Genomic DNA, 19,680 nt, shown 5'->3' on the forward strand with positions numbered 1-19,680 from the left:
CTTTGGCTGTCCTGGACCTGCTTTGTAGACCAGGCTGACCTTGAACTCACGAAGATCTGAAGATCCACCTACCTCTGCCTGAGTCCTGGGATTACAGGCCTGTGCCACCACACCTGGCTCCCCTGTCTTTATTCTTAAGCTAACTCAGGTAACCTTTTGTTCCCTGCAACAAGATGTACCCAAACTAAGACAAGTGAAATTTGGGGATACAGTGCAGGAGAAGTAATTGCTTTTATGGAGTTTGTGTTTGTTCCCTCCAAAAGTTCCCTCCCTCATTTCCTGACACTTGCTATAACAGCCACACACGACAGCCGGACATTCACACACAGAGACATTCAGTGACACACAGAGACAAATGCAGCAACCACCAGATATGCTTACATGCAGGCGCCCTGACATGCATGGCCTTGAGGCAGCATGCAAAGTTGCTTCTGCACTCTTCTCAACAGCAGTGACGCAGAGGCTCCCTGACATGCAGCAGTGCACACCCACACATATGAACACAGTGGTGCTGCCTGTAAGGCTCAGGGCAAGAGTCGAAGCTTAACTGGGCTCTGCATAGCCTCCCTCCCCAGCTGCCAAGTGACTCATCCCCAGGGCTGCTAATTAAAGCCAGGACAGAGGGGACAGAGGCAAGGGGAGGGGAGGAGAGGGAAGGCAAGTTTATTTTGGTGCCAACCAGGCACTCAGCCAGCTTAGGGGTCACCCACTTCCGGGGGCTGGGCTGAGCGGAGGCAGGAGAACCCAGAGAGGAAGGGGAGAAGAGGAACCATTTGCTTCCAGAAAAAGTTCCTCCTTTGGGAAAATTACCCAGCTCCCCTCGGCTCTTCTTCTGTCTTGTTATCAGAAGCCAGATCAATCCCTCCAGACTTTCGTTCTCACACACTGGCCATCCACCTTGTTGTCACATTCTAAAGCTAACTTACCATTGTCTGTGACAACCATACGCTAAGAGCTGCCTATGAGCAGGGGTCCCCAATTACCTCCTTCTGTGTCATCCCTGCTCACAAACAGATTGCCCAGCACAGGTCTGCTACTTAGGGAATGAATGTTCTACAAGCTTCAGGAAAGCAATCAGGCTAAACCCACGACACTGTGGTAATTACAAATCTGATGATTTAGAGTCGCACCTTAATTTTGACCACAGGGCAAATTATCTTTGCTTTCTAAGCCCTAGCATCTTTGTAAAAGAACAAGAATATATATACAGTCTTGAAGATTATGGTGAAGACAAAATGAGAGACTACATGTCAAGTGCCCAGCCATTGCTTGGCAGCCCTGCTGCCGTTCAAGATGAAAAATCACACCTGCGCCCCAGACTAGGGGGTAGGGGCAAAGATACAGAGGCAAGCTCTAAACCTGGATCCACCACAGGGTACCAGAAGGATCGCAGACAAATCCCAGGAGCTTACCAAACACAGTCTTATGTAAAGTGAGGAATCACAATATGTCACCATAAATGTACCTGCCAAGTATCATGTGGCGAGCCCAGCTCTCAGAAGTAGCTCAATAAATTGCCGCAGTGATTGCAAAGGAAAGGGGCTCAGACCTTTGATGCCGGGAAGCCCAGCATGGAGGAAGCAGTCTGGGTGGATGACGGCCAGGCTTCCCACACTGGACAGGATGGGAACTGCTTCCCTGCCCCAGGCAGAGAGCATGTTGCAGACAGTTAAGTGGCAGGGCTTGAGGTACAGGAAGCAGGAGGAACAGAGAGTTGGGCAGGGTGGGCAGCCAGGCAGAACGGAACAGGAAGCATATGGGAGGGAAGAACTGGACACAGCTGGGGGCAAATCATGGGCTTGGTCATATCTCTGATCTGTGAATGGTGATGCCAAGGAAGAAGAGGAGGTCTAGGAGGTCTGGGAGGTCTAGGAGGCCAAAACCCGAAAGAATCTTCAAAATAACCTAGACCAAATTTTCAGTGGGACAGATAGGGACACTGAGGCCCAGAGTGGGAGGCCTCCTCTGGGAACAGAGCCAGCCATTGCTCCTCCCACTTCTTCAGACACCAGTGGCTTCTGTTGCCATGGGGATGTCCCTGGCTCAGAGGGTGTCAGTGACTCCCCTACCCCCCTCTTTCCTTAGCAACAGGCCACCTCCTCTTGCTCTTATCATTGCATGCCTAGCAACCTCAGCCTGGTCCCCAGGGCCATGGAGTTCCAGCCTGACCTCTTACAGCCTTGATTGCTGCTGGGACGGCTGGGACTCACTCATCTACTGCTGACAAGATCGATCTAACCCCTGTCTGTTTTTAAGTTCTACACTCCACATTTTGCAGCACGACTCTATATCATACAGCTATGAGTTAGTTTATAGGCGGCTGTGGAGTACACTCGGCTGAGCTGCGATTTGATGTTGAGCATAGCTTTACTTCCACTTCCTCCAACTCAAGGGAAGTCAAACCCATTGTTTGCATTTTATAAAATAGAAACAAAGTGATGGCAAAACTCAGTCAGGAAACAAGGCTGTGCTGATAGCCTTGTGGTCTTTAGCTATGGCCAGTCGTACTCTGGACCTTGGCTTACAATGCCTTTAGGGCTGACAAATTCTGTTGCATATACAGGAAACCCAGAATCCATTTTTGCCTCCTGCCCCATTATAGGGTATTCAGCTTTAATTACACTCTTGCACTCAATACTGATGGGCCCTAAAGCCTGGGCCCTAACATGGGTGGTTTGCAACCTACCTACCTTGCTCACGCCTTGCTACGCAGTTTTCACACTAGCTGAGGCCTAGTGTTCTTCCACCAATTCTTCTACCACTCAACTCTTCTCTATCCACACATGCATCCATGTAAGTACACACTCACAAATGCAGGTGCTTACTGGATGAGGAGACTTGGGGTTTACATGAGACAAACAGATTTGCCCCATCAAATAACTGGAAAGCAATCTAGCCCTGGACAAAGCCCTTATCCTGCATCCAAAGTTTCTCCCTGTTTTTTTTTTAAAGATTTATTTATTTATTATTATAAATACAGTGCTCTGCCTGCAAGTCAGAAGAGGGCATCAGATCACATTATAGATGGTTGTGAGGCACCATGTGGTTGCTGGGAATTGAACTCAGGACCTTTGGAGGAGCAGTCAGTGCCCTTAACCTCTGAGCCTTCTCTCCGGTCCTTCTCCCTGTTTTGTTTTGTTTTTTAATGCCACACAGTCTACTTTCCTTAGTTCCTCATCATTCAGGTGTATACAACCTGCAGCCCAGAGGCTGCCTACATCCCAGGATAGCTATACATGAGGCCACCAACAAAACTACGAACTTATTTAAAACATTAAGTATGAGTTTGGTTGTGTGTGTGTGTCTGTGCGTGTGTGTGTAGATGGTATATGTTCATGTATTTTTATTTTATGTATGTTTGTGTGTGCACACGTGTGTGTGTGTGTGTGTGTGTGTGTGTGTGTGTGTGTGTGTGTGTGAAGGCCAGAGACTGATGACAGGTGTCTTCTTCAATTGCTCTTCTCTATTTTAAAATAAGGTCTCTCTCTGACTTGTAAAGATGGCTGGTCAGTGAGCTCCAGGGATCTGTTTCCCTAACACTGTGACCACCAGAAGATGCCATCACACCCAACAACAACTTCTTCTTCTTCTTCTTCTTCTTCTTCTTCTTCTTCTTCTTCTTCTTCTTCTTCTTCTTCTTCTTCTTCTTTGTCTTCTGCTTCTTCTCCTCCTCCTCTCCCTCCTCCTCTCCCTCCTCCTCCTCTTCCTCCTCCTCTCCCTCTCCTCCTCCTCCTCTTCCTCCTCCTCCTCCTCCTCTTCCTTCTTGGCTTTTCGAGACAGGGTCTCTCTGTGTAACAGTTCTGGCTGTCCTAGAACTTGCTTTGTAGTCCAGGCTGGCCTCGAACTCACAGAGATCCACCTGCTTCTGCCTCTCAAGTGCTGAAATTAAAGGCGTGCACCACTACCGCCCAGCCTCACACTCAGCTTCTTATATGGCTTCTGGGCATCAACCAGAGGGTCTCACGCTCACATAGCATGCACTTTAGCAGCTGCTATTATGAGATGTCATGGGTCCCCTGCATGAACTTTGCAGAGGACAACATCGTGTCATAAAATCAAAAGGCCAGACATGCCTGAGGAGATCTACAACACATCCTTGACCCAATCATAGTTCTGTTGTGTTTTTAAAGATAATTTATGTATTTTTATTTTATGTGCAGTGATGTTTTGCCAGCATGTATGTCTGTGTGAGGGTGTCAGCTCTTGGAGTTACAGATAGTTGTGAGCTGCCATGTGAATGCTGGGAATTGAACCCCGGTCCTTTGGAAGAGCAGTCAGTGCTCTTAATTACTAAGCCATCTCTCCAGCCCCCCAATCATGATTCTTACCTTTAGAAGTTGGGCTTTCCTGCCCCTATCTGTTTTAGCCCAACTTACTGGTCCCTGGATTTAAATACATGCCTTGCTTTCCTAATCAGGCTGATTCTACATGCAGAGACTCTCCTTATGGAAAGTCCGTCTTGTATAGCCCTGCCTGCTTAGACCCCATCTGCTCCAAGAAAGCACTCCCTAACTGTAGTAATATGTGGGGCCCGAAAATATCCTCAGAGAGCCCTACCCAACTGCAGTTCCAAATTAAAGGCTCTGCTCACTATTTTGCGAGACCTTGTTTTATACGTGCTACTGCTATAGGCGCCTCCCATAGCCTGAGCTTGATCTGCCTGCTGAATCCTCAAAGCAGCTAGAACATCCATGAATATAAGCCCAGTACTCACACCAGGAAGCAAATCTGAGTAAAATCAACACTAGCTCCAGAAGCAGAGAGTCCAGGGTACAGATCAGAGGAAGGCCAGGCCACCTTACCCCATTGATTGCCTTTCTCTGGGTGAGGTCCGGACCCTTTTGGGATCTCCTTTTCCTCATTTGTGTTTGTTTTGTTTTGAAGACAGAGTTTCTCTGGGTAGCCCTAGCTGTCCTAGAACTCGCTCTGTAGACAAAGCTGGCCGCACAGAGGCCAGCTGAACTCACAGAGATCCGCCAGCCTCTGGGCCCCAAATGCTGGGATTGAGAGCGTGAGCTACCGCACCAGGCTCCTTTTCTTCCCTTGCAAATCAGACATCATGATCCATGCCTAATGCAGCCAGTGTGAGCACTAAATGAGGTCATATTTAGAGTTCTTAGTATATGAAGAATCGGTGATAATTATTATGATTACTAATATTTGGATGATGGTGAAGATGAGCATCATCTGCAAAGCTGTCAAGAAGTCTTATAGTGACAGTATAGGCAAGAATCTGGGCTTGGTGCCAGGCTGACTGGAGTTTGAATCCTGGCTTGTTTCCTCAGCTGTAAAACAAAGATGATAAGGCCAGCACAGGTTTCCATTCACAGTGTCACTGGGTGGATCAAATAAAACAAATCCTCAACCAGTTTTGTAAGCTATAAAAGGCCCAACATATGTCATCACATGACTCATGATTATGGTCATTATTAAATACCACAAACTAAAGGTTCCAGGAACTCCCCAGCTAGGAGGAGCTGACAACTAGAGATGTGTTCAGTCTGGTTCCTCAACAAATTAGCAGGAACATCAACAGAGATGCTTATGAGAGGCCTGGGCTTGAGGTCATCCCAGGTTGCCTTTCTCCAAACCCACAGTAAGGACATTGAGATCTATGTCCTTTCTTAGACAAGTGCCACCCTAAGTGCTAGAACAAGCTGTGCCTGGCCATGCTCCTTGGCTGCATGCAAGGATTAATTATGTGCCATCACAGACCTCTTGCCCAGACACCAGGGCTTACTATATCCACCACGTTCTCACAGATTCAATGCTGGCCTCAGCATGTGTCCACCCTGCAGCCCTCCTGTTGGACCTGGGCACCAATGTGCTCATCCCAGACCTCCTGCAAGAGATGCTAGGACAGACTCTGTCTATACACAGGCAACTTCTGACCCTGGCCCATGTCCACCAACTTGAATGGTAGGAACTGTGCTGCTACATTTGGTTGGGCAAGCTGCAGCGCACACAAGGGTTTACAGCTGAGAGGCAGTGATAGGGGCTGATATCGCATCTGTGCTGTGTTCACCAACCTGGGAAGCCTGGTGAACATAGCTCATAAGAAAAGGAGTGTTTTCCCAATTGATCCATTCAGAAGGAAGAATAGTTGAAGTGAACTGTTTTCTACTCTTCACAAAGATGACATATTTCCCAGTGCAGGCCTAGAGAGCACTGACTGCCCATTGTGTGCCTCTGCTGCCTGGGCCCATCTTGTTTCAAAGGCCATAGTTCCCAATCCAGATGCTAAGACTAGACCACACCCCAAACCGCCTCCTCATTCCTACATTATCCCTATGTTTGACACTTCTGCCTTCATGACTTCTCTGACAAATGAGGGCCAGAGGAATGCACAAAGAGCCCTGGTCTTCTTCCAGCTTTCTTTCTGCTTCCTCAAGTGCCAACTGATCACCTTGAAACCTTCCCAAAGCTTATAGACTTTTAACCAAGCATGCAAAAAAGGTTTCCTAGTCACCATATATGTTTCTAATGTCTAGAATGCATCACGTCTAAAGTTAATCTAGGTCCCATTACTTGAGACTGGCAGAGTTTGGGATAGGAAGGGAAAATAAGACAAGCCCAGCAAGCCCAGCATCCTTTGTTCCCTTCTCTCCTGGATGAAGAAAGTAGAAAAATTCCTGGGTCTGGAGCTGACATCTTATGAGCCCCTGCCCTGTGCAGCAAAGCTCTCAAGTCCCCTAGGACTGCAAAGACTGAATAATAGTCTTTAATGCCATCATTGTTATGTCTGCCACATTCTCTCTCTCCTCCCTTCCACTCCATGCCCACTTCTAATACCAATGGGGAAAGAACCCTGCCACTGACCCCTACCCAATGATCCCAAAGTAACAACCAGAAAACCCCTCCACCCCAGGCCCAGCCACAGCCCCCAAGTACTACTAAAGAAACGAGGTACTGACCTGACTGTTCTGGAATTCTCACCATCAGACCTGCAAGAGAAACAGGGGGTGGGGGGGGGGACAAGAGTCAATATAGGCTCACCACTCTTTTCCCCTATCCTACCTTGAGGTCCAACGTGCGTCATGAAAACACAAACGCGTGTGTTTCATTCATGCAAAAAGAGCAGCAAGTGGAAAGGCCGTGATGGTGAGTGTTTAGTCAGTTGGAGCAATAGGGAAAAGGACTGGTTGGCTAGGTAAGCAAGCAAAGGGCCATTGTGGGTGTGTGAAGTCAGGGAAATAGCAGTGATCACAGTGAGCGTGGCTTTCCTTGGAGTGTGGCTTGAGAAGCAGCCAGAGGCATCCAGGTTGAGATGCTGTCTCTGCTACTTCCCATCCCTATGACTTAGGCAAGCTACTTCATTTCTCTGACTCTGAGCCTCAGCTTTCCCATTTGTAACACAAGGTCAATCCTCACCGAGTTGTTGGGATGATTAAGCTCTTTGGAACCAAGCAGACAAATGCCAGATAGTATTAACAAGATAGAAGAGGCTTTGCCAACTGCCTGGTCCGACCTGCTTATTTTCCAGATGAAGGGAGTAGAGCTGAGGAGGGTAAATGAGTCAGCTGCCGGGTTCCTTTCTACTAGACTGGACTGCCTTCTGCATTATGCACGGCCCCAGATGCAAAAGAAGGATGAAAGAGGATGGAGTGAGGGCCACCTCCGAGGAACACCAGGCCAGGGCCACACCCCTCCTCTCCCTCTCCTCCCCCTCTCACTCCTCTTCCCTGAGAAGAATGTGTATTGTGCAGGTGCGCAAGCATGTGTGTAATGGAGGTTAGGACAGAGGAGCTGCTATATTGGGAGCTGAGGAGGAGAGAAAGGAAAACCAAGGACCCTCTTCACCCCACACTTCTTGTCCTCTCCCAGGCAGAGCTGTAAAAGGCACAGAGATGAACGCATGAGACTCTGTCTTCCTTCAGCTGAGGGAGTCAAGATATATTCTTAGTGGGTTTTTTTTGGGGGGGGGGAGTGTTATCTATATCTACGTTGAGAGGATAATTTTAGAAGAGCATTTGTTGAGAGAATGAGCACACACATGCATGTGCACGTGCACGCACATGTGCATACACACACACACACACACACACACACACACACACACACACACACACACTCCAGCAAGGTAGGGCAGGCAAGCATCAGGATGCTAAGTGAGTCTGACTGCTCACTAGCCACATTATTCGGAAGAAGCCACCCTGCTATCTAGGACCTCTGATTACTCGGGATCAGTAAATGGGCAGTATGGGGCAGTGGCAAGAAGCCCCCCCCCCCTTCATGGAATGGCTGCGAGGCTCAAAGTGCATGTCCAGCTGATTAGCAATGATACCAATCTGTTGCCTTTTTTGTTCCCTTAAAAGAACAGATAACCAAGGCCACAACACACCTTATTACCGTTTTTTAAAACTTTCCACTGCACTCCCTAGCAACAAGACAGCTTCTGAACCCCAGCTCAGTTCTTCTCGGGTATCAAGTCTGAGGAGCCAAACTTGAATGCCTCCCTAGCTGCATACAGAATAGAAGTCAGAGCCCTCAGCATGTCTAACAGTAATCCCCTGCTCCACGGAGGCAGGTCTCCTTACAAGCATCCATCTCAAGACCCAGCACACATTTCTTCAGTTGACTATCCCCTAGGCTCTAACCTGGGAAGTCAACTACTTACTCAATGAGTTCGATTTCATCGAGAACTACTGCCAATCACAGTAGTTCTGCTTCCAAGGTATTTCTGTGACATGTACAGTTCTCAAGATGCCAGTGAGTTTGGGTCGGGGGGAATGTCCAATCCTGATGTACAGTCTATGTATTAACCTATTCTTCTCATGCTGGACCAATTCTTTCTAGTTTGGGAGGACCTAGCACCATCAGACTCAAAGTGAGGGCACGTCCACCCCCAGGGTTCTATCACTAAGCATTTACTATGTTGTAGATGAATAACAATTATGCTGGTTAGTTTTAGTCAATTTGACACAAACCCATAATTGGGAAGAGGGAATCTTAACTGTAGGCCCTGTAGGCCAAGTCTATGGGATACTTTCTTGATTCATGATTGCTGTGTATATGAAGGTACAGCCTATTGGAGGTTGTGCCACTCCTGGGCAGGTGGTCCTAGGATGTATAGGAAAGCAAGATGAGCAAGCCAGGGAGAGAAAGCCAGAAAACACTGTTCTTCTATAATCTCTGCATCACTTCCAGCCTCGAGTCCCTGCCCTGACTTCCTTGGGTGATGGACTGTGATGGAGAAGTATAATCAGAAATAAACCCTTTTCTCTCCAAAAGGTCATGGTGAGGTTTTTCCCCCCACATCAATAGAAAACCTATAACAACAATCATCAATATAGTGTGATCTGGCACCTCTTCAGGGAACAGTGCCTTGACCAATGGTCAAGCTGCCTCCTACTTCATGAAGCTGGGCCACCATTCTTCTGAGAGGGAGTAAAAGATGGTAGGAAGCTAGGGTGTATTATGATTTGGTCCCTAACAGGCAGTGTTAACTTTAGTAAGTCACCTCTCTGGACCTTTGTTCCTTATCTGTAAAATGATAGGGCTGTGTTAGTTAAGTTCTAAGTACTCTTTAGGCTTTAAAGCATTTCCTTTCTGCTAGGCAGTGGTGGCACATGCCTTTAATCACAGAATGTGGGAGGCAGAGGCACATGGATCTCTGAGTTTGAAGCCAGCCTGCTGCTCTACAGAACAAGTTCCAGGACAGCCAGGGCTACACAGAGAAATCTTGTCTAAAAAAACAACAAACAAAATTTTACTTTATTAGCTGGGTGCAGAGGTGCATGCCTGTAATCTCAGCACTCAGGCAGGCAGAGCTCTGTGGGTTCAAGGCCAGCCTGGTCTACAAAGTGAGTCCAGGACAGCCAAGGCTACACAGAGAAAATTTACTTTCTTCAGAATCCCAAAGTCTATTTCTTTGATCAACTAGAGGCAGCTGTCCACATGTGGAACCAAAGACCCAAGGACCACACCCCATTTTTATACTCATGTAGGTAGAAGGAAATATCTATATGTATTTTCCTTCCTTCCTTCCTTCCTTTCTATCATCCATGTGTGTGTGTGTGTGTGTGTGTGTGTGTGTGTGTGTGTGTGTGTGTGTGTACATACACATAACAGCCCATATATTCATACCCTGTTTGTGTCCCCCTCCCCTTTCTCCTTAGGCTACCCTTGGGCCTAATGAGTAGACTTGGGTAATAAGACAATATAATTTCTCAAAGTGAGCTTGAGAAATCTGGACAGGGAATTCGGGGTCCCAGATACCTAAAATAAGGTCTAGAAGGGATGAGGTCCTAATGAGCATAGTTCTCTGACTCCACAGATATGTGCTTTGTGGGGAGGAGCCTTTAAAGTTTGGAGCCCAGGCCTCTGTTTCTTGGTACAGTCCATGATACTATGGTTTGTAATAAACTGAGGCCCAATAACAAACTGAGTAATAATTTGTAATAAACTGAGCTTGTAATTGTGATAAATTCACAAGATGAAATTTAGAAATCTTGTACTACAAGGCCTTGTACATAATCTCTTCTTCGGCTTCTGTAGCTAGGTTCTGCTTTGCACGGAGTACAGATGTCCCATGGGCCAAGACCTTCAGAATCTGTGGCCAGTGAAGGATGCACCTTTAACTGCAAACCCTGCTAACCAAACACATTGATTCTCAGGCTAGCCACTGGGGTATTTCATTCATAAATCTTTTGGTATACTGCTCTTCACTTCTTAATAGCTTTTTAAAAAAGTATGCAGTGGGGCTGGAGAGATAGCTTAGCAGTTAAAAGCACTGGCTGCTCTTCCCGAGGACCTGGGTTCAATTCCCAGAACCCACATGCAGCTCACAACTGTCTGTAACTCCTGTTCCAGAGGATCTGACACCTTCATACAGATATATGCAGTCAAAACACATAAAATAAAATATTTTTAAAAATTCTACATTGAATGCATTCTTTTAAAAAAGATTTATTTATTTATTTATTAGGTATAGAGTATTTTGTTTGCATGTATGCCTGCACACCAGAAGAGGGCATCAGATCACATTATAGATGGTTGTGAGTCACCATGTGGTTGCAGGGAATTGAACTCAGGACCTTTGGAAGAGTAGATGGTGCTCTTAACGTCTGAGCCATCTCTCCAGCCCTGAATGCATTCTTGCATTAGAAAATCTAGGAAATCTTGGAAAAGGAGAGGAGAAAAATGTGTGCAATTACAACACAGGGGCAGCAACAACTCTGAATAGTTGCTCTATTTCCCTCATTCTCCAAATTTCTTCATGTAGTAGAAATGATTCTGAACTGTATGGTTTTTATTGCTTTCTCTTTTTCATATTTCTCCATGTAACTGCATATTCTTCATTACCACTGTTTTGATTTGTCATGATGTAGTTAACCATCCCTTGAATGTAGAGAATGGAAGCAGGTATAGCTTACCATTGGTTTAAATTGTGCTTAGCTAGACTTTCTTTAAAACAGCTTTAAAGCAACACATGGCCTTTTAGGAAACTAAACTTATATAGGAGCAATTGCACCCAGCTTATTTCTCTTTCTAGATGGCCATTCCCTCTAGCTATGACTATAGACATATATATATGTACATATATATGCACATATTCACTCTGTATTTCTATGAACCAGATCCCAAGCTAGGGCTATGGGAAGAAATGAGGCATAGCTTAAGACCACCAGAAGATGTGTGTCAGTCATGCTTGAAATAGGCAATTTCAGAACATTCTGATTATGGCTGAGAGGGAAGGAAGTGGAGGATATTATGGGAGAACAGAGAATGGTCTCCTTAACCCATTCTATGGACATAAACATAAACTCTTTGGAGGACATGGTGCTTACATGAATCGTGGAAGATAAATAAGAGCTGGCTAGAATTTTTTTAAAAAAAGAAATGTTTACTTAAACACAATGAGTTGATTAAGTGGATTTGTCCCTGTTATTTCTCAAATCCTACCAAAATGTGAGTAAATAAATTAAAAAAAAAAAAAGACAGAAAGACAAAGTCTGGGATGCTGACCAGAAGTAAATTATTCCACTTATAAAACTCCTTTGGTCTCAGGATTTGGAGGTATTGTACACCTCAGAAGGCAGAGTGAGGTATAAGGCTAAAAATAGTAGTTTGCAATGCTGTCCTCAATGCTGTCCAGTCAGATTCCCTCTACCTCCAGCACCATCCCGGCAACCGGAGGCTTTGGCTTTGAGAACACCAGGTGCAGTGGCAGATGGGGTGAAACAGAGCTAAAAGCAAAGGGATCTTCCTTAAAAAATGGTGGTACCCAAACTTCCTTCTACTCTCCTACTTCCAACAGCAAAGTCGGAGGCACCTGTGTTCTGTCAAGGGAATTAGTCTCAAAGAAACAGCATGCAAAGATATTTAGGTTAGGGCTTCTACTTCTTAGATTTACTTATTTTTATTTTATGTGTATTAATGTTTTATCTGCATGTATATAAGAGCACAGCATGTGTGCTCGGTGCTGGTAGAGGCTAGAAGGGGAATTAGGCCCCCTGGAACTGTAGTTATAGACAGTTATAAACTGCCATGTGGACGCTGGGGACTGAACCTGGGTCCTCTGAAAGAGCAACAGGTGTTCTTACCTGCTGAGCCATCTCTCCAGCCCCCAAGTTAGGTATATTTTATTTTATGTCAAGTAGCCCTTAATAAAATTCATTATTTTTAAAGGAAACAACATTGTAGGCAGTCAAAGATTACTGCATGGCGCACAGCTATGTGAGGAAGACCACCAACCTGGAAGGCAGATGGACAAAGAAAACAAACTTACCAAGGAATCTGGAAGGAACAAAGAAAATAAAAAGAGAAGAATAATCTGGGAAATGAAAAATAGAGCCAGAATGAAAATGTCAGTGAGATTTAGAAAGTAAAAGGGGAGTTCTTCCTGTGAGCGGCCAGAGGTGACCTGCGAAGATGGTGTGCTACTCACTTGACCCAGAAACCCCTACAAAATCATGCAAATCAAGAGGTTCAAATCTTCATGTTCACTTTAAGAATACCCAGGAAACTATCCAAAGTGCCACGAAGTATCTGAAAGATGTCACCTTAAAGAAGCAATGCGTGCCGTCTGGCCGTATAATGGTGGAGTCAGGAGGTGCACCCATGCCGAACAGTGGGGCTGGACTCAGGGTCGGGGGCCACAAAGAGTGCTGAGGTTTTGCTGCACATGCTGAAAAATGCAGAGAGTAATGCTGAACTTAAGGGTTTAGATGTAGACATTGGACATATGCAGGTGAACAAGGCACCTAAGATGTGCTGACGAACTTACAGAGCCCATGGCCGGATTAACCCACACATGAGCTCCCCACCCCCGCTGCCCCCCCTCCTGCCACATCAAGATGATCCTCACTGAAAAGGAGCCAACTGTTCCAAAGCCAGAGGAGGAGGTGGCACAGAAGAAAAAGATATCCCAGAAGAAACTAAAGAAACAAAAACTGATGGCACGGGAATAAATTTGGCATAAAAAAAAATACAGATGAAAGTTTTAAAAAAAGGGAAAAAAGAAAAAAGAAAAAGAAAGAAAAGGTGAAAAGATATGTTAGGAAACAAAGTAACATAATAAAGAGGACGACAGAAGAGAAAAGATGAGAAAATTCAGGATTAAATGAGGAATTTCTCCATCTAACAATAGAAGCTCCAGAAATAGAAAATGGAGGAAACAGCAGGAAGGAAATGCTCAAAGACACAATATAAGAATGCTTCCCAGAACAGAAGGGATGAAAGGCCAACAAGATAAACAAAACAAAGCCCATATCAGATGTGCAGCTATGACATTTCAGAATTCTGAGGGTTAAAGAAAAGATGCTAAGTGCTTCTAGAGGAAGCTCACATATGTGTAAAAGTTCTTTCTAGCATGTTGTTGGTCATTAGTTTTTCCATAGTCCTTGTTCACCATAACTCTCTGAACAAATGTAGAATAAAAACAAGATGATGGTGGTGGCGGTGGTAGTGATGATAAAGATCACTTAAAACTTTAGACGATTTGTCTATATTTATTCCTATTTTTCTGAGACAAGAATTTACCAGATAGCTCAAGCTGGCAGGAAATCTCCATCTTCCCATTTCTTCTAAGTGCGGAGATTAAAGGTATGTACCACTACACATGGCTATCACCTTTTAAATGTCATGTTCTAGAACTAAAGAGGCAAAGATCACTTTATATTTATTATATCTTGCAGAAAACAAAGACTACAAGCAAAGACTTAAAGACCAGGCAACAGAGTATAAACTTTGCCCTGTAATTGCTGGGAAGCTCCAGGGAGGCTTCACCCAAGGTATGCATACCTCCTCTTAATCCTAAGCAAGTATTATATAATCATAATAAATATAATAAGCGGGCATTATTGGCCTGTATCACAGCCAAACTTACGATAGCCCAAATAATAATAATAATAATAATAATAATAATAATAATAATAATAATAATAATAATAATAATAATAATGCTACTATTTATTATGTGTTTCTAATGGTCTGGGACTCATGTTATCGTCTGAACATCTGTCCAATGGTCTGGGACTCATGTTATCGTCTGAACATCTGCCCAAGGTATTTGTTCTCATCCTATAGGTTTAGGAACTGGAGCTTGGAGGAACAATGTGATTTACCCACAATCACCCAGCTAATAAGTGGTAGATCTGCGTTTAAAATCTGCATTTTTCTTATTGTTTGGCTTTTTGAGGCAGGATTTTGCTACGCACTGCATGCTTGTGGGGTAACTTTCCTGGGTCTTTCCTGGCCCAGCATGCTCACATCAAGTGCCTTTAACTGCCATAACTTTTGCTCCTTTCTGTCACACCAGAGCCGAGAGGCACTTCATCTCTCATACCAGCCTGCAGACTCGGCCTGCCTTCCTTGCCTCTCTCCACACAGCATAGCCCAAGGCACCTTACACCAGAAACATTCATCAAGCACTTTTACTTTTGGGGTTCTCAAACTTTACATTTACTTATTTTTGTTTTGTGTGTGTGAGTGTTTTGCCTGTGTGTATGGCTGTGAGCCACAGGAATGCCTGACATCCTCAGTGGCCAGAGGAAAGGGTTTGGTCTCCTGGAACTGGAATTACAGATGGCTATGAGCCACCGTGTGGGTGCTAGGAACGGAGCTCAGGGCCTCTGGAAGAGCAGCCAGTGCTCTTAACATCGAGCCATCTCTCCAGCCACAAGAAGCACTTTTAGAAGAGACAGAAATGGAGTGCACCCCAAAAGAAGGTCAGGTGGGTACAGATATCGCAGTTGAACTGGGGGGGGGAGCAGGAAAATAGAGCTGGTTCTATTGGCCTTACACTTCCCCTTCTCTGCTGGAGGTAAAGGAATAGGTGTTTAGCCATAATGAAAATGTGTGGGTGGAAGGGGCGGCACCTAAAGCAAGTCTTCCTTTGCAAAAGCCTAAACTCCACCTCCAAGCCCCTTTCAGTGTGCTTGGGGATTACCTCCTGCTTTCACTGCCTGGGTGAAGAAGATGGGCTGCCCTCCAAGCACCTAGCCAATCCTGAAAAGGCCTGGCTCACAGCAGACCAGAAGCCTATCAAATCAGAGCCAGGACACCCAGGGAGGTGAAGGAGAAGGCTTGAAGGCTTCATAAGGATGCAATAGCCAGAATGGGGACAGAGCCCAGATATCTGTCCTTCAGCTGTGCCTCCTTGAGTCTATATAGAGAAGGTTGAGGAAAGGGATGTGCCAGGGTTGCTATAGGAACGTTCATGACATGGGCTGGGACCAACAGTAACATAAGGTCAAAATGAGGTCATCCCAGCTTGGCTACTGGGAATATGGAGTTACTAATAAATTTCTATTTCAATCAGGCTTAGCTAGAGCCAAAGCCTGTAACTCAAGAGCGTAAACGTGTATCTCCTCTCTTCTCGGACTGTAGTAAAACACAGGTAAAAAGGAATAAAATGAAATATTAAGTATGACCTCATATCAGAAAAGAGGATGGGAGAGGATGGCATCAGTGAGAAAGAAATTTCAACAAATTCTAAAAGAAAAAAAAAAAGAGTTCAAAAGAGGACTGGGGGAGTTGAAGGAGAGCCAAGAACACCTGATAGGGGTTGCAGCTGAGGCAGGAGCTGCTTGGGCCCGGAGAGGCCTAGAGAGACTCCAGAGTTAGCCTTGGTATGCATCAAGAAGGACAGACATTAGCAGGGGCCAAAGGACAAGGGATAAACTGACAACATACACAATCCTTTCCAGCCACGGATGGCTCAGCATGGGAAGGCACCTGCCGTGCCAGTCTACACCACTTGAGAGTGCTCCCAAGACCTTGCATGGTAGAGGGAGAAAACTGGCACCTGAGAGTTGTATCTGACCGCCACATGCACACCATTGCATGTGAATGCTTGTGTGTACAGACACAGACACAGACACACAGACAGACAGACACACACACACACACACACACACACACACACATCATCATCATCATCATCATCATCATCATCATATTCCTTCATTCCTTGCCACTCTGAGTGCCAGACTCAGAACATGAGGTGCCTGGCATTCTTGCAAAAGCAAAATATCACATGGCTCCTGGAGAAAGGAATTAAACTATGAGGGATGGATTAGAGTATCCAAATGAAATTTTAGTGGCCGCAAATAAACTGCTTTTCTTTTTGGCATTTGAAAGACACCCATTATAACAATCAGCTCTCTGTTGGATCACGAAATAAAACCAGCAGGTGCACAAGTGATTCTGGACATAGAAGCATCTTGGTAAGAGTTTATATGAACTCATTCATAGAGTGTAAAGTGGAAAATGGGAGGAAAAAAAAAGGTATGTGCCTTAGTGAATCAATCTCTCTACAGTTAACAGTACTTGCTGCTCTTGCCAAAGACCCAAGCTCAATTCCCAGAACACCCATGGAGGTTCACAACCATCTGTAACTCCACTTCCAAGGGAATTGACACCTTCCTCCAGCCTCTACAGACACCAGGCACGAGCATGGCACACATGCATATACATTCAGGAAGAACACTCATACACAGAAAATGTAAATAAATAAATAAATAAATAAATAAGCTTTAACGAGCAACACAAGATGCTTGCTTTTTAAAAAGGAGAGAGAAGCCAGGCATGGTGGCGCACACCTTTAATCCCAGCACTCAGAGGGGCAGAGGCCGGCGGATCACTGTGAGTTCAAGGCCAGCCTGGTCTACAAAGTGAGTCCAGGACAGCCAGGGCTACACAGAGAGACCCTGTCTCGAAAAACAAAAACAAAAACAATTAAAAAGGAGAGAGATACTATGGAAAATTAGAAGGAACAAGAAATGATAGTATAAAATAGTATCCCATAAAGTTTCATAGCTAATGAGGAGCACAGTTGGTAATATAACTATCAAAATTTGACATTGGAGAAGGAATTCAACATTACAAATAAATAAGCTAAAAGAAAATTTCACAATTGTTTTTGTTGATCCTCTTCCCTTCTTCCCTCCCCCAACCCCTCACCTTCCTGTTTGTCCTCTTCACACCTTTGCTAGCCCCTCCTTCAACTTTCATGTCACATGTATTCTGTTACCTTCTTTGTTTTCTTCTCACTACCTCTTCCTTACGACCATTTTCTCACTTTCTGTGGTCCCCTTTTCTACGACCTATACTCATTTTATATATACATATTATATATGCAGTATGCATATGAGAGAAAATGTGTGTGGTAATTGCCTTTCTGGGTCTAGCATACTTTTCTTAAATTGACAATTTCCAGTCCCATCCACTTTCCTGAAAATGCTATGATTCCATTTTTCTTTTACAGCTAAATAAATTCCACACGTGCATGTATCACCTTTTCTTTATCCATTGCTTTGTTGAAAGTGTTATACAAATTCCATAATGAAATCCATTACTTTGAATACAATTTTTGGGTTTTTTGTTTGTTTGTTTGTTTTGCTTTTAGAGACAAGGTTTCTCTGTGTAGTCCTGGCTGTCCTGGACTCACTTTGTAGGCTGGCCTCGAACTCAGAGTTCTACACACCTCTGCTGGGATTAAAGGCATGTGCCACCACACCCAGCTCATGAATACAATTTTTTTAATTAATGAAAATGAAATACCAGCCGGGCGTGGTGGCGCACGCCTTTAATCCTAGCACTCGGGAGGCAGAGGCAGGCGGATCACTGTGAGTTCAAGGCCAGCCTGGTCTACAAAGTGAGTCCAGGACAGCCAGGGATACACAGAGAAACCCTGTCTCAAAAAAAAAAACCAAAAAAAAAAAAAAAAAAAAAAAAGAAAATGAAATACCAAAGGAGAGAGGTAATGTCTTAAGTTGATCAGTGAAGGAATAATTGTTAAAGTATGTTCCTTGGAAACATGGAGTTACAGGGCTGGTGAGATGGCTGGAGGGTTGGGGTGCTTGATCCCAGGCTAATGACCTGAATTCAATCTAAGACGAAGTTGATTCTAAAGAGCTGTCTTTTGGCCTCTTAATGCCACATTGCATTTGCATGTGTATGTGTACACACACACACACACACACACACACACACACACTCACGCACACTTGCATGCGCAAGCGAAAATGTAATAATAAAAAAAGAGATACCACCAGAAAAGCTAACTGATAGAAGTGAGCACCTCTATCTGGGCATGGGGCTCATGTCTATAATCCCAGTACTTAGGAGAGGGAGAAGGGAGGCCTGGTGGCACTCAGAGGAAGGATAGCAGGCTACCAAGAAGAGACTTGATACCCTATGAGCATATACAGGGGGAGGAGGTCCCCCTCAGTCATAGTCATAGGGGAGGGGAGTAGGGGGAAAGTGGGAGGGAGGGAGGAATGGGAGGATAGAAGGGATGGGATAACAATTGAGATGTAATATGACTAAATTAATTAAAAAAACAGTCAGGCATGGTGATAACATGAATTTAATACCAGAAATCAGGAGGCAAGGTGGGAGAATCTCAGCAATCTGAAGCCAGTTTGATCTATGTAGCAAATTCCAGGAAACCAGGGCTACTTAGCTAGACTCTGTCTAAAAATATAAAACTAAACAGAAACCAACAAAACCCAGAAAGAAGTGGCCACCTACAGGGACTAAGAAGTATGAGGCAGGCCTCTTTTTGACACAATCTACCTATGTATCCTATCTGGCTTCCCCCACCCCCCAGGAATCCTCCTCCCTTTGCCTCCCAAGAGCTGAGATTACAGATATGTGCCATTGTGCCTGACAAGACATTGGCTTTTTATTCTACAACCTCTCATTTATCATTTAAAATGTGTGTCTATGCTGCATGATCTAACTTAACATAGAAGCTAAAAAGTTCATCTAACAGACGTACAGAACAGAGCAGTGTTTACCAAGACTAAAAAGAATGAGGGGGAATAAAGAGAAGATGGTACAAAGGAGCTGGTAGACAGAAGGAATATTTTCCACTGCTCTATAGCGCAGTGGGATAACAATAGTTGACAAAAACTAATGGACCATTTCAAATTAGCTAGCAGAGAAGGCTTTTTAATGTTCCCCATGCAAAAAAAAAAATGATAAATGTTTGGGTATAGTTGATAATCACTCTGGCCTGATGATCACATAGTGTATACATATATTCAAATGGCACATTGTATCTAATAAACATATATATTACTGTGTCAATTAAAAATAAAAAATTAATATTGTATCTATACATTGCTTTGATTTGTGCTGATTTTGTTTTTCTTGTATTTGAGATGAGGTCTTGACTGTGTTGGCCAGGTTAGTCTTAAAAGTTTGTGCTCAGCCGGGCGTGGTGGCGCA

At 44.6% G+C, this 19,680-nt stretch overlaps 1 protein-coding gene and 1 pseudogene across 7 annotated transcripts in view; one reads left to right on the forward strand and one right to left on the reverse strand.

The window, feature by feature from the left end:
* The window catches only part of IQSEC2 (IQ motif and Sec7 domain ArfGEF 2), an 87,549-nt gene that overhangs the window by 53,640 nt on the left and 14,229 nt on the right, over nucleotides 1-19,680 (reverse strand). For all 6 annotated transcript variants that reach the window (XM_084789284.1, XM_084789282.1, XM_084789283.1 and 3 more), the window contains exon 2: nucleotides 6,915-6,944. In XM_084789284.1, coding sequence (XP_084645410.1) covers nucleotides 6,915-6,944 — 30 coding nt within the window. The remainder of the gene's footprint in view (nucleotides 1-6,914; nucleotides 6,945-19,680) is intronic.
* Nucleotides 12,874-13,412, forward strand: LOC311601659 (large ribosomal subunit protein uL22-like; annotated as a pseudogene). Its single transcript has one exon. The product of its transcript is annotated as a large ribosomal subunit protein uL22-like (transcript).

The sequence above is a fragment of the Acomys minous genome (genome assembly GCF_964271855.1).
Source record: "Acomys minous genome assembly, chromosome: 7".
Classification (NCBI taxonomy): domain Eukaryota; kingdom Metazoa; phylum Chordata; class Mammalia; order Rodentia; family Muridae; genus Acomys; species Acomys minous.